The 15,763-nt window shown below is 44.3% G+C and overlaps 1 protein-coding gene across 1 annotated transcript; it reads right to left on the reverse strand.

Moving 5' to 3' along the window:
• Window positions 1-2,077: 2,077 nt before the first annotated feature.
• LOC123079119 (uncharacterized) lies at window positions 2,078-2,913 on the reverse strand. Its single transcript, XM_044501832.1, has one exon. The coding sequence runs from the start codon at window positions 2,807-2,809 to the stop codon at window positions 2,078-2,080; it is 732 nt and encodes a 243-aa protein (XP_044357767.1). The 5' UTR covers window positions 2,810-2,913.
• Window positions 2,914-15,763: the final 12,850 nt, after the last annotated feature.

Consider the following 15,763-nt stretch of genomic DNA (forward strand, 5'->3'; position numbering starts at 1 on the left):
CAATAGTTGTTTTGATCCAATTCCATTAATATGTTAGCTTACGTTAATGATATGGGAACTCTGAAGAAAATTCCGTATGGCCGATCCATATTTATGAGTTGTGCATGTGCGGTATGGTTGGTTGTTTATGCATTCTTGCTCTTTAGACCTTTGTTGGGCGACGATACCATTTGGTACAGAACATAATTTGAACACCCATGCTGCTTCCTATTTCTTTACACTTCAATCATTCAATTTTTTCTTGATGCTTTTTGTGTTATTTTCAGGAGCAATTTAAGATTGAAAAGGATGAAGGGAGGATGCAACTGACACAGTAGGATGCTCCATGTCAAATTGTATATTTATCTTTCTTTTTAGCTAGATGAGAAACAGTAACATGTGAAACATATCGCAACATACTCTAGCCTGGAGTGACAGTCTAGATATATAGAGGGCATTGCCCATAAATCTGCATATTGGTAGCTTGTCGCTTCTATAAACTATCACTAAATTTAGTATGCATGTTATTTCTTCTTGATTACCTGTATCGGATTTGTGAATTTGACATTTTATCCCTTTTTTACCCATGAAGTGTGAAGACAGCCTGCATCCCAATCTCAGCTCTTTGATTCCGCGGAGACAACGGGTGATGGTCGTGGCTCAACGGCGGCGGAGAAGATGGTGCAGTGTCTCAGGCTGGGGTTTGATATGTTGTGCGGCCTGAGGAAAGTTCTACAATGACTCTACTTCTCTTTTGGAGATCACATGTCTTTTGGAGCATGTTAGGCTTTGATTTCAATTCAATGATGTGCTCTGTTATCAACCTTGTAAAACTGTCACCTATCTGATAATATGGACGTAACCTTGCTATGCCTGATGATTGAACATTTTTCTGTTAAGCTTGTTTAACTCTATTCATATTTTAACAACTGAGCTACTCTAGCACGCATATGCACGTTCACAACGTCACCGCCAAGGCAAGTGTGTAAAGGACTGCACAGGAGGCGCGCCCCATCCACTAGTACCAGAGAAAAGGTGGAGTGACCAAGAGATACCCCTTAATTAGCGATCTCACAGTTCTAGCATGTTTTCATGAGGGCGCTCCTCCTAGCCAGTGCTTAAGGCGCCCTCAACCACCCTAGCACCCGCGTGTGTCGTGGCTGGGCCGCAGCCCATTAGCACATTGCACCGCTCCAACCGCTCAGTCGCTCTAGCTGGAGCCACTCTTGCTCGAGTCGCTCTAGCTTGGGTTGTTCATCGCTAAACACGAGATTGAAAAAGGTTCCTAAAATTTTTTAAAAATGATAAATTTGTTCAACTTTTCCTTTTTCTTTTAATTTCCGTTCAACTTTTCTTTTTCATTCTATGCCTTTAAATATTTTCCATTTTGTTTTTCCTTTTTCATAGTTTTCCCCAGTTTTCGTTTATAAATATGTTATGCCTACATTAACAATTTAAAAAATACAGTGAATACATATTCAAGTATGCAGAGAATATTTTTAAAGTACATGACAATTTTTCCTTTTATATACACAAGGAGAATATTGTGTACATTTTCCAAGATTAACCAGCTTGTCAAAACTGATGCTCTCGATAGCGTAATAGAGAAAACCTGGAATTGCCTTAACCAAGCCCACGTTCGAATGCATGGGCTCGATGTCTATTTGCTGTCATTTTTCAAACAAAGAGTTAGAAACGCCGCCAAAAATTGGAACACAAATGCAAAATCTCCTACAATCTTGTACCTAGATTACAACACTGCGATCTTTACCATTGATAAATTAAAATAAGCTGAATTCTCAGGTTTTCAATTGGCAATTGAAAATTTGGCTTGTAGAATTGACTAATTGAATTACTGTAATCAAATTTCATTTTAGGTCCGGGTTAACGAAAAATCCAAACAGGTGATATTTTTAGGCTACCGCTATAAGTGGTTCACGGCAATCACTCAACCGGCAATGACAACCTATAGAGATTAATTTTGGTCTCTCTTAAATTTATATTCAATCGACACCTTAGGAAAGACCAAACAATAGTTCAGTTTATGATTATTATTCCCTCAGCAGAGGCACGTACGGTACGTGCATCGTCGATCACTTCACTTCTTCTTTGCGAGGAAGACGTCGGAGAGCACGGTGTCGGAGCGCAGTGCCACCTTGAGGAGGCCGAGCCCCTCGTCCATGCCGACGCTGACGAACTTCTCGGCGAGCTCCACGTCCTTGTTGACGCTGAACTTGTTGATGAGGGTGATGCTGGAGATGGCGGACATGGGGGTCACCTCCAGCCCGTCCGTGACCATGTAGGTGACGAGCCCCTTTACGTACCCGCCGGTCTCGTCGCCGGCCGCAGCCGCCGTGGACGAGGTCTTGGGCGCGGCGGACGGCAGCACGAACGTGACCTCGGTGGCCATGGCCTGCTTGCACTGCGGGCACGCAGCCTTGGCCTCCATGGTGGCGGTGGCGCAGTAGCCTGCGCAGGTGTACATCTTGAACCTGGCCAGCGGGGAGGACGGGGACGACCCCTCGCCACCGCCGCCCTGCAGGAGCAGCAGCTCCCGGGCGTCCGGGTGCAGCACCTTGGGCTGGAGCAGCTCGGACTTGTCCTTGTTGGGCTGCAGGTAGGAGGAGCCAATGTTGTCGACGCTCTGGTACAGGCGGCCGATGCTCCCCTGCATGGTGCCGGCGGAGATGAGCTTCACCACGGCGCCGATGGGCAGGGTCAGCAGGCTGAAGACGAAGTCGACGAACTCCTTGCCGGCCTCCGCGAACAGCACCTTCTTGGACTTGGTGTCCACCAGCAGCTTCAGCGAGATCTTGTTGCTGGAAGACATGGCTGATGGCTCCCGTCCCGGAGATGATCGATGGAGAGGATGGGGTGGTGGGATTTATATAGGAGGGCCTCGAAATTAAGGAAGGAGGCGAAGGGATTTGGTTGCTAGAGTAGTAATCAACTGAAGAGAAGCGTTTGCGGTTGTCCCTTCGGCTTCTCGACGAGTAATAAAGGAGGAGTTGCTTGGGAACTGTAAACACACAGAAGAGAATCCAATTTTCCTTCACTATCTTTTTTTTTTTTTAAAACGAAGGGTCAAGAAGAGTCCGGCTTTGAATTAACAAAGCCATCAACCAGTCAAAATTATAAACCCGAAACTAATACAAGAAAACATAAAAGCGACAAGATACAAAAGCATTGGAAAGCAGCTCACAAGCCTCACACACCTAGCTAAATATGATCAAACATGGAGACACGCAACTCGGAGACGTGAAGGTCCCCGATCGCGGACAAGTCACAGGGAAGTAGGAGAATGCCAACACAGGAGCAGCACTTCCGACAACGAGGAAGGGCACACCGTTGCCAAATCACCAGCGGCCCAACTCCACTGTCGAAGAAGGCCCCTGCCTCCTTGCTTGTCTCGAAGGCGCGACCGTTGACAGTGTGGCCATTCACCCTTAGAACCTGGGAGGAAGAACACCGGCGGGCTGCATCTGAAAAGGAACCGAGCTCACTCGACTAGCCACGGAATGCTCACCTAGAGCAGAGCACCACCAAAACCCACGGGCTGGACACGAATGAGGAAGAGATGCCGGAACGGACGAAGAAGAGCAGTAGCATAGTGTCCCTAGAAGGCATTGAGAACCTAAGGCCTTGACTGAAAATGAAGCTCTCACGGCACGCTGAGATGAGCCACCGGAGGGGAACACGCTCCCCTCTCGCTCTGGAAGGCAAGGCACACCTCCTCTGCCAGGAGAGCTCCTGAATGCAAGGAGCCACCAAGGATCTCGCCCCAGACTTAGTAGACCAGTTACTACCGCCGCTGCACACCCACCACATCGCCGAGAAGCCCAATGCCCACCTAGCTCCTAAAAACGACGTCTTCAGGAAGGACGCGACGCCAAGGGCGCCGCCGCCGCCCAACTGAGTTGTGGTTTTCACCTGGGAGACTAGAGGGAAGGGGGGCGGATCTGACCTGAATGGCGCCTCCAAGGAGGGGAGCGGCGCCCTCGAGCGTTGTCGCCGCCAAGACCGGTGAGGCCGGCCTCGAATTTCCCCCGGTCTTCTAATCCCCGCCTCCATTACCCCAACGAGGTGAGATCCGGCGGCCCACAACGAAGCAGGCCGGATCCGGCCGGGGCGGAGCTCTCCTAACAGGGGAGGCAGGGGCGGCCAGATCTAGTGCCACCGACAGCCACAACTGCCGCTGCACCAAGGCTCTCGTCCTTCGGTTCACCCACCGTCCACACGGCCAGGATCGCCGGCCCACGCCCGCGCCACCGCCTGTCGCAAGGCCGGTGACGCCACTCCGACCAGGGCCGCCGCCCCAGAGAACACGGCCCCCCGCAGTAGAGGCAGGGCAGCCAGGGCCCCCGAGTCGCCCTAGCAGAGGCGACACGAGAGGAGGGAAGAAGAGAAGCCCAGATGCAATGTGAGATCCTCACAATCTTATTCACCTCTGTCAATTACATCGGTGATGCTAGAACTTGACAAGAATGGTCATTTTAGTGCTAAAACTTATGTCATACATGATACATCGAAGTGGTGTAAAAAAATTGGCTTAACGATGCAAACACGGTGCATTTGCTGTTTGTAACTTTGTATCGCTGACTTGGCACCATATTTTGGTTTAGAGCAGTATATACTCTGCCTACATGGGATAAGGTCGGTCCCGCCTGTAAGCAAACGTACAAATAAGCTGGGCATGCATGGCCGAATGATAGCTTGAGGTTGCTGGTTCGATCAGCAAGGCTGCATGTTTATTTTTGAAAATCTTAAATTTATTTTGTCCATTTATAAAAGATATAAAGGATTATTTCATCATATAACTTTGTAGGTTATTGGGGTGGTGTGGCTAGCGAACCACGGACCACCAGCGCATCTGTTTTTCCAAATACAATTTTTTTAACACAGTACATAGCCAAGCGCTTATATACATGCACATACACTCATCCCTACAAACGAACACACGTCCCTATCCCTATGAACATCTCCGAAAGACTGAGTCGGCATATCATCTTAAAAATTACGAACTCATTGTATGCACCTCGTTGTTGACGGGAACGTCTTCTCCTACTGAATGCGCATCATCGAAAATCCTGAAATAAATGCGAGCACTAGAACTTGAACCCTGGTAGGCTGGGATACCACAATCACTTTATCCATCCAAACCACAAGTTGGTTCACTCCAAATACAACTTCTAATCAGTATTTTTAATTCAAGTTGTTTAGCGAAAATGATATAAACCGTATGCATCATTACCAGATATCAAAGGTTAACCTAAGGCTGGTTGTAATGAGAGTATCATAGCTAGTATCATGCATGCTAACTAGACTATTTTGCTGAGGTGGTATGGAATTAAATGGGGAAAGAAAGGATTGAGTATCATATCATGATACCGTATCATAATAAATGCTATGCTACTATGTGTCATGCATGACAATAAATAAGATCACCTAAAATACTAGTATATGATACTATGCCTTACGAAGGTAGTATCATACCTTAGGCTGCCTGTAATGGGAATATCATAGATAGTATCATGTATACCAACTAAGCAATTTGGATGAGGTGGCATAGAATTAAATGAAGAAAGATAGCCTTGAGTATCATATCATGATACCGTATCATATTAAATGATGTGCTACTTTGTGTCATGCATGACAATAAATGTAGTCATCTATGATACCAACATATGATACTATGCATTAGGGATGTAGTATCATAGACTAGTATCATATGCATGATACTAGTATATGATACTCCCCATTACAACCAGCCTTAATATCATATGCATGATACTAAGCTATGATACTACCCATTACGGGCAGCCTAATGAGTTGGCCTGCATGCAAACCAGGCATGCAGCTATCGGGTCGAAGGTTCGAACACCGTAGCGACCCATTACTGTAACATCTCAAATTTTAAATTTGAAATGTTATACATAGATCATTCATGCATATCATATTTTATTGTATTTCGTTTCTCGATCCTCGAAATTCTAACCACTCAAGGACCCTCGGAGAGAGTTGGGAATTTCCCTTGTTTCATATTTGAGTTTTATCAAATATTGAAACGAGGATTTTTGGTTTTAATTATTTTTCTCTCCAAAAATATTTCATATTAAAATATATGAGAGGAGATAATATGACTTCTCCAAAATAAATGAAATATTGGGGGAAAATATTAAAATCAAATATTGGATTTTATTCGGAGTTTATTGGTATTTTATTGAATTAGAAAAATTGCACGTTTTTCAAAGTTGCATTTTAGGTCCAAGAAAATGTTCATCTTATTCTAAATATTTTATTTAGACGGTGAAGATTTGTTTTGGCATTTTTAGATTTTTATTTTATTTTCCAGGATTTATTTAGTTCCGGCGAAATTATTTAAAAAAACTCGTAGGGCCCGACTGGGCCGAAGCCCAGCCGAGCCGGCCAAAGCCGCCCGCGCCTCGTCTCTGACCTAGAGACCGCGAGCGCCACCGCCGCCGCTAGCGGAGACCGGCCGAGACTCCTCCCGCGCCGCTTGCCCCTTCCCCAAGCCGCCGCACCCCCTCCTCTTATAAGCCCCCCTTGGAGCCCCGAGCCGCCCCACACCGCCGCCGCAAGCCGCCTGCCCCCACCGTCGCCCGCGCTGCCCCGCGCCGCCGCTTGTCGCCGCTGCCGCCGCCCACGCTGCCCCGCGCCGCCCCGCCCCACTCGCCGGAGCCGCCCTGCCGCGCCGGTCCTCGCCGGAGGTATAAGCGCCATTCGGTTTTTTTATAAAACCGGTTCGGTTTTTGTTAGAAAACCTAGTTTTTTGGATAGATCGGTTCGCCGGTTTTTTTGGTTTAGTTACTTTGCGGACATTTGTCCGTACGTTCGTTTTAACGAACGGTGTTCACTCGTTAGCCGCAGACAACGAACGTTCGTTCGTTAGCCTGTTTGTCAGTTTTCTTTTTCTTGGATTTTCCGCGATTATTTTCAATCGCGATTTCTGATCCGATTTTCGTTTTAGTTTATCTTTTCGCTCGTTTGTCGGAATCAGGCGATTCAAGCGCCTAGATCTTCGTCTCGAAACCCTCTTTCCGTTTAACCAACTTGAACAAGCTTTTGCTACTGTAAAATTTGACCTTAGTCCAGATTAGTAAACAGATCTTGTTTCTTTCGCAGTTTGAGTTTCGTTGCTCCGTTTGATTGATTCTTTTTGCAAACCGGAGTTCTTAAGTTGAACTTTCTGGTTAGATCTTCCTATTTAAGATTTATCCATGTTTCTTTGCTTGATTGCTTATGTATGCTATTGTTTGTTTGCGATGGAACACACGGAGTGCGAAGCGTGCTACTACGAGTCCCTAGGTTTTGCGGATCATCAGCAAGGCAAGTAACATTTTGATCATACCCCTTTATCACCCAGTTTTTGTGCATTAGTTCTAATCCTCAAACATTGCATGGTTAGGATGTGATTAACATGTGTGTTGGGAAGTAGTTGATGAGGTAGAACCTATTGCCCTGTTATATTCAAACCCTTGGGAGTTACTTCTACGAATTGCTTATATTGCTATGTTATGCTCGTAGACGTGGTTTGGGTGAGTGAAATCCATGACAGCTGTGAGAGTGTTCATTAATGGTTCAACTTAAGGTGGCAACTTGAATACACATCTGGGTGGATTGTTTGTTGGGCACCTGGGGAATCCAATGTTATCCTAGGATATCCTGGAGTACCCGCGTGATAATCCTATGGTCCGCCACCCAGGCTCAAAGGGAACCGAGATATTTTCATGCTAGAAACTTCCGTGTGCAGCCACAAGCTATTATGGGCTCTAGCATAGTTGAGTAAGTTGCATGAAGCTCCCGAAGAAGTGGATCAGCAGGTAGAGGGATGTAGGTTGGTATGGTCTGCCCGGAGTAAGGGGTTAATGCTTCTGAAAGACTGTGTCTCGGTCATCCGTTTCTCAAACACCCTGTAGTGCGAGAAATCCAACGGAGGAGATCGAGTCTTGTGGGAAAAAGTGCGCAAACCTCTGCAGAGTGTATAAACTAATCATGGTTAGCCGTGTCCCCGGTTATGGACATCTTGAGTATCTAGTACTTGGAGTATCATAAGTATCTGATCACACTAAACTAATATTGTTGGGTTGTTAATTACTTTAATTGGAATTGAGTTGGAGGAACCTTCTCAATGATGTTTCAACTACCATAATAGTTAAATAAAATCTATTCCTTTGTTGTAGGAAAAAATTGGCTTTTCGCAAAAACCATAACCATAGAGCTTACCACCAGCATAATATGCATGTAGTGATAGCATTATTCTATTCTTGCTCTACTGTGTTACTTTGCCAGCATATTTCATGTGCTGACCCGTTTTCGGGCTGCAACCTATTATGTTGCAGACTTTTCAGACGAGGAGTAAGATTCATTAGGTCGTTGCTGTGCAGCTCAGCTATGCCGTTGGAGTTGATGGACTCACTTTATCTTCCAAGTCTTCCGCTGTTATCGTATTAGATGGCCTTAAGCCATATTTATTGTAATAAGTTCTCTTTTGAGACATTCGATGTAATAAGTGTGTGATTGCTACTCTGTTATAAATCCTCGAGTACTGTGTGTGTCAGCATTACCGATCCAGGGATGACACTGAAGCACAGAGACTTGACCGTTTGAGGTCGGGTCACTACAATTACTTTTTAGTCCACTACAATAAATTGTGTTGTCTCACTGACAGGTGGGACCTGCTCGGTGCCTGGAGACTACTACTATTTATTTCTATGTTTTCTTACAAGTAGGACCCACTTTATGCCATGTAGGCAGAGTATACGGATCCATACTGAAATACGGTGCCAAGTTAGTGGTATGTATGGTAAATGCACTGTATTTACACCGCTGAGCCAACTTGTTAATCCAGTTCAATGTACGCTACAAGTTCTAGCATTAAAGTGACCATTCTTGCCAACTTACAGCACCACTGATGTAATTGACTCTATTCACCTGGATCCCATCGCGTTGATAAATGAAGCTGCAGTAACCAAAGAAAAAGTACTCACAAGTCGTCTAAACTTGTGAAGAGAACTACAAAATAAACATTTAACTTCTACACATGCTTAAAAAGTTGAAATAGTTATTTGTAAGTTGCATGAACTTGACACTTGGGTAAGTCGATCTAGGAAGAAGACGAGGTGCGGGAAGGCCGGCCAGGTCTCAGGCAGGAACGACCCGGAGCCAGCGGCCGCGCCAAGGCTTGTCTGATTCGGGTGAGGGGGTCCAGGCTCGCCGGAGAAATCTTGTTGCTAGCGGGGGTTTAGAGGGATCCACAGGCAGGCCAGGGTAGGGCGTGCGATGAGGTGCACGTGGGAGCGCCTTTGGCCACTGGTGGCAGCAGCAGGCAGCCCGACCAGCGCTAGAATATCGTTTAGAAGATGGAGCAGCTGGAGGTAGAAGAACACACAATAGCCATCCAATTTTGATCCAACAATGAAAAGAATAGTGACCTGAATGTTGTTTTCAAGCAAATTCTATATAGTTGGCCCATTAAGAAGTAGATTATATGTAAGTGTTGAAATATAGGATGGGGCTTGGGCTCATCTAACAATTTCAAAAAATCTCTAAGAACCGATGTGGATTTTATGACAATGTGTGTGGTCGGAAGTTTAGTCTCATACCGCTAATGGAAGAGGACTTGGACCTCCTTATAAGAGTTTCTTTTCCACATGCTATTAGAGTTTGAGAAGAGAAGTAATTCACATGTGCTCCTCCTTCGCTGCCCGCCTCGCCATGACGTGTGCGCCATGAGTTGCGGGAACGACCTGAGCTCACACCTATAAGTTTATTTTTGCCGGTCAAGAACGGAGAGTCCTTAATAGATGAGCCACGATCTGAGATGTCGAATCGTGGGCTGTTGTCGACTCGGACATGGGTCCAATCCACGTCTCTCCATCTGGCCGCGCCTATATAACTGAGGCGTTGGCCAACCCTAGCCGTCATGAAGAACATATCACATCTACTCTGCCTCCACGTGCATCGCATCGTCCTTTCTCGTTCCTTTTGCTGCTGCCGCTGCCGATCCCATCTCGTCTGCCGCGTACACGGTTCGCGGCAGTAGGCAGCCCGACCGGCGCTAGAATGCGATTCCGAAGAAGGACCAACTGGAGGTAGAAGAACACGATAGCCATCCAATTTTGATCCAACAATGAAAAGAATAGTGACCTGAATGTTGTTTTCAAGCAAATTCTATATATTGCCCCCTTAAGAAGTAGATTATATGAAAGGGAACATCCTCTAAGTTTCTAAGCTCCAAGGCATGTGAGAGTTTCGTTATTTTCCCCCTAAATGGGCCCATTTGACAGGGTCAGGTCGTGCCATGGACCTGTCAGCTTAGAAAACATAAGCGACGGTCAAATTCTGGTCAAACTCCATGCCTCCATGTCAGTTCACTACTACTTGAGAGTCCTTCAACTTCGTCATCTTCCGGCCACCCCCTCATCCTTCTATCTCTCTAAACAAATTCACACTTGCGTCCGATTCCGGCTTCTCCACATGTAAACCGTGTCGCGGATCGATGGTGCCTACACCGCTTCCCCGCCTCAGCCTACCCCCCTCCCCAGTCGTGTCCCCTGCGATGAACCGTACCTATGTCTCTGTTCGTCAGCGTGGCCGCCGGTGGTCATTGAACCACCTCCATGGCTTTTCTTCGACCTCTAGCTAGGCCCTCCACTTGGCCTCCATGCTCCTCGTGATCCTGGCCTGCATCTTTGGAATGTTGTATGCACCTACACTTTTGGGGTGAATATGAACGAGAAGGATAGGGCCAGGTCACTATAGCTCGTTAGCTACTACCTCGGCCACGCAGTCGTGTGATTGTGATGGAGGGCATACTGCGATATGCATGTGAGGAGAGGAAATGCATGCCTGCACGGGTGTAATGGCTAGAGCATTAATCATCTTCTCACATAGATTTCCTACAATTTACTATCTACCATGATTAAAGGGGGCATATGACGCTTAGTTTCTTTCTGAGAGCAATTACAATAAGATGACATAAGCAGGTTATAAGGACTAAAATATTATATCTTTTCTTAGTTGAAGGAGAGAGAAAAGAAGCGAACTCTTAGTTAGTACTACTAGTCAACCGCAGCACGAGCCCCAAGACAGTTGATGAGGTTGTAAGGTAAGCCAATTATTCATAAACTAGTACACAATTAAAATATACTATTGTACATGACGACTATTAGGTTGGTTGTAGACGATATGGTGACTTTTTATAGCCGATTGTTGGCTCAATTATTAACCATACTCTAAGTATCGAGTCACCTAACTCGGGACTAGGTCCTTAGAAATATTTACTACCCATTTGGGGACGGAGAGAGTATGTGCTACTACCTCCGTTTCAGTTTACAAGTCCTACGCGTATACCTAGGTTGCCAATTTTATCACCTTAATATAAATTATATAACAAAAAAATTATACGTTTTGAAAATAGAACATTTAAAGTTTATATTGGTATATTTTGTGTAATATATGACTTGTATTAGGTTGGTCAAATTGATGACCTAGGAGCACGCGCACGCCCTGTAAACTGAGAGAGAGGTAGTACAATTATTTTGAACCTAGTTGCATGGAAAAGTGTTATGAATCCATACGTTTGTCAAGCAGGTAATAAATGACGTGTGGTGAAAGGAAGATTTACAAATCTGAAAAACATATGAATCTGGTAGGCTTGCAAGTACAGAACATAGTATTGTCACAAAAGACATGAAGATTACATGTCATTTCAACATAACAAAGGAAAAGTTTCTTTGTCCTACATGGAGGAGTGTTAAAAAAAGATTGTTGTGAATGTTCAAAATGCCCCTAGATCATAACCCTAGTGGATGGTGGAATCTTGCACAACTTTGGGTTGTCTAAACATGCCTTGGGTCTCATCTCCCAGTCACATCAAACAACTTACACAACCCCACCCCTCAATATTTGGCGCGAATTTTTTACAAAGATCACAGCCAGCAAAAGGGCATTTTTGGACTGAGATGTCCCTACTAAGTATTAATTGCGGTCCTGAAATCATGCCAAATTTGAGGGACAACGGGTCATTAATGGCCGAGAGAGCGAACAATGTGAGATGGAGTCATAATGGGGAGTAATCTCTACTTCTAATGGACGAATTGGTTGAATAGTCCCCCCACTTTCAACCGGTTTATTTTCAACCGGTTTATTTTCAACCGGTTTTTTTCCATCAAATGACCCCCACCCCCACGCCCACCCACCGAAAAGCGCCCAGCGAACCGGGGAGAGATCCGTTGATTTGGCTAAGGTAGGAAAGAATCTATTATTTGTTTGCTAAAGCAAATTGCATTAATGGAAGAGATCCGTTGATTTGGCTAAGGTAGGAAAGAATCTATTCTTTGTTTCCTAAAGAAAAATTGCATTAATGAGAGAGATCCATTGATTTGGCTAAGGTAGGTAAGAATCTATTATTTGTTTCCTAAAGCAAATTGCATTAATGGGAGAGATCCGTTGACTTGGCTAAGGTAGGAAAGAATCTATTATTTGTTTGCTAAAGCAAATTGCATTAAAGAAAGAGATCCGTTGATTTGGCTAAGGTAGGAAAGAATCTATTATTTATTTCCTGAAGAAAATTGCATTAATGAGAGAGATCCGTTGATTTGGCTAAGGTAGGAAAGAATCTATTATTTGTTTCCTAAAGCAAATTGCATTAATGGAAGAGATCCGTTGATTTGGCTAAGGTAGGAAAGAATCTATTATTTGTTTGCTAAAGAAAATTGCATTAATGAAAGAGATCTATTGATTTGGCTAAGGTAGGAAAGAATCTATTATTTGTTTCCTAAAGAAAATTGCATTAATGAGAGAGATTTGTTGATTTGGCTAAGGTAGGCGGTTTTTGCGGTTCTTGGCGGCTCAGTGTGAGGTGGGGCGAGGTACAAAAAAATATCATGGAAGGTGAGACGGAAAAAAACCTGGGAGGTGGGAGTTGTCCCTGGTTAACCTACGAAATTTCATAGATTTTTTTAGGACGAAAAAAAACCAGTGGAGGTGGGACGAAAATTGGCCGGCGGAGACTACCACCTCCCACTACTGACTTTTTTCCGTCCGGTTTTATTTCATCCCACCTCCCACTACTGACTTTTTTCTTAATTAATAACTCCACCCTCCTGCTGTTTTTTTCTAATCTAATTCAATCTATTGATCCTTCCTTAGTCACAATGCACTTACATGTAGCCCCGACAGATCGGTTTCCATATGAAATAAAACACAATCATCAATCAATCCTTGGTTCTCTTTTATAGGACTTGTTGCCATACATGAACCATACGATAACTTCCATATACAAAATAAAGGGAAACACAATCAGGTTTCCTTCCTTTCCAAAGTTCTAGCCACCGACCCCCTCCCCAGACCGCGTTCTTTTTCCCATGCCACCATCGACAATCTGCTCTCCCATTTCCTCGTCCTCCCCACGTTGTGAAGTTCCAACGCACAACTACACAAACACCAGTGACATAGAAAACCACCGCCTCCTCCTCCGCGCCACCGCCTACTCTATTTTTTCCCTCTGTGTGGCGACCTGAATGGAAGGCGGTGGATCTGGGATGCGCCTGGTTCCACAAGACGTCAGGCGTAAGGAAGGATGGAAAACCACCGGCTGGATGGCCAAGGGTGGCCCATTGAAGGTTTGAAACCTCCTATGGCGTAATTTTGTGCAACCTGCATGAAGATTGTAGGAGCTATCCATGTGGTCGTTCCATCGGCAACAAGTACGTATTGAATAGCACATAATTTGAAATTCTTGACGGAGTTGACTGACCATGACTTTGACTCTCACAATGTTGCATGTTCTTCGGAGTTGACTGGTGGCGTTTTTAGGTTATTACTACCATGAAGATGAGAGGAACATCGAGAAAAATCCTTTCCCTAAAAAATGGATGGGAGGAATATCTTGGTCTATGATTTCATGATGAATAGGACCCTGAGAAAGCAGTGGATGATGCCCCGTTGATTCTCTTTGAATTCGGCTACTGTGGGAATGTGTATAGTCAGGCTTGGAGTGAGCGCTCCATGCATGTGTGTCAGTGGCACTCAGAGATTGGTTGTGCCGCTCTTGTGAGGGTGTGTGGGAGTGGTGTGCTCGAGACACGCCAATCTCGTGAGCAGGTGCGGAGATGAGTTGCACAAGAGAAACATTGGTGGGATGAACCCAAACCTTTATTTTTTTTCTAATATGAAGTATCCTTCCTTCTTAGAAAAACATGTTTTGAGTAAAGTTATCTTTACTATAGACATATATTGACAATTAATCAAGTATCAACATTATTGCATGCTTATTGCGTGGAATGTGTGTGCCAATGTTGACAAAAGGTATAAAAAGATTGTCTTGGAATTATTATTTTCTTGGGAAGATATTACCCTGAATTCTCATTTCTCATCAGAAATTTAGTATCCATTTTCGTTGATCTTATTTGCAACATGTACAAGTCAGTAATAATCTAAGGGGGTGCCCTACCGGAGAAGATTATGATAGTTGGACAAGAAACTTGGTACTGTCGTGCAAGGTAGAGGTAGGAGAAATAGGAGATAAAAGCATGCATGGTGGGAGAAGGAAGTCGAGTGTCGCGTGGTAGCTCAGACATGGAGTGTGGAAGAAAGACAATGACGAGATGTATGTACCTACTAGATCATGACCATGAGATATCATCCCATAAAAATGGCCTTTGACTCTCATGTCACATGAATTTTCTCTTTGTATATATATATTTGTTAGTCCGTGGCAACGCACGGACACTTAGCTAGTTTAGACTAGTAACATCACATTTTACTAAGCTATGTTACTACCTCCACAGTGGGTAGTAACGTGTGTGTTCTCATGTTATGGTTCATTTATTAGCCTATAAACTCATATTATCTTGGTATGTGATGTTACAGTAACTAGCTAAGTTACCATCATCATCTTTCTCATCATTAAATGTGTGCCACATAAGCAAAATTATCTTGAAAAATGTGATGTTACTAGTGATGTTACTCCCACTATGGCCAGCCTGAGGGGAGAGAATGCATCGAATGTAATTGCTAAAGCATTAATCGCCTTCTCCAATAGATTGCCTAGAATTTGGTCGCTACCATGATCTCAAGGGGCAAGATCAGAAGTCTGGTTCCTTTGTGAGCCTTGGGTTGCCTAACCCAGGACTAAATCTTTGAAAATTATGCCTTCTATTTTGGGTTGGAGATGTGCTACGAATCTTTTGGGTCGAGTTGCATGGAAATGTCTTATGAAATACATCATTTCAACTGACAATAAAATGACTTGAGATGAATAAGAGTATTAGGGATCTCTACTTCTAATGTCTGAGTTGGTTGAATAGTACGGTTTATTTTCGTCTCACCATTTTCAACCGTTTTATTTTGCTGGGTTTTTTTCGTCCCCTCTCCCACCCCGTTGGTTTAGTTTCGCATCACCCTCTCACACAACGAAAAAAATCTGAAAGGGTCAGAACTTTTCATACTGACGCAAGTTATTTAGTAATATCTTTATGTGAAAGAATCAATCACGGTCAATTTCTAGAGTTCAAATCTAAATTAATTACCTTAAATCGCTCAATCACATTAATTAGGAAACAAATAATCAGTTTTAAGAAATCTCATTATTAAAGCATTTATGTACCTACTTAATTTGTAATGGAATATAATCTCATTATTCTCTACTCCTATAATGTGCCAGTACGTACGTCGTTTCATTCGCTGGTTCCCTCCCCTCTCCATCGATCGAAAGTCGCCAGCCCTACCCCTCGCACGATCTCCACCACGTTTCCAGTTT

Source organism: Triticum aestivum, chromosome 1A, assembly GCF_018294505.1.
Source record: "Triticum aestivum cultivar Chinese Spring chromosome 1A, IWGSC CS RefSeq v2.1, whole genome shotgun sequence".
Taxonomy (NCBI): domain Eukaryota; kingdom Viridiplantae; phylum Streptophyta; class Magnoliopsida; order Poales; family Poaceae; genus Triticum; species Triticum aestivum.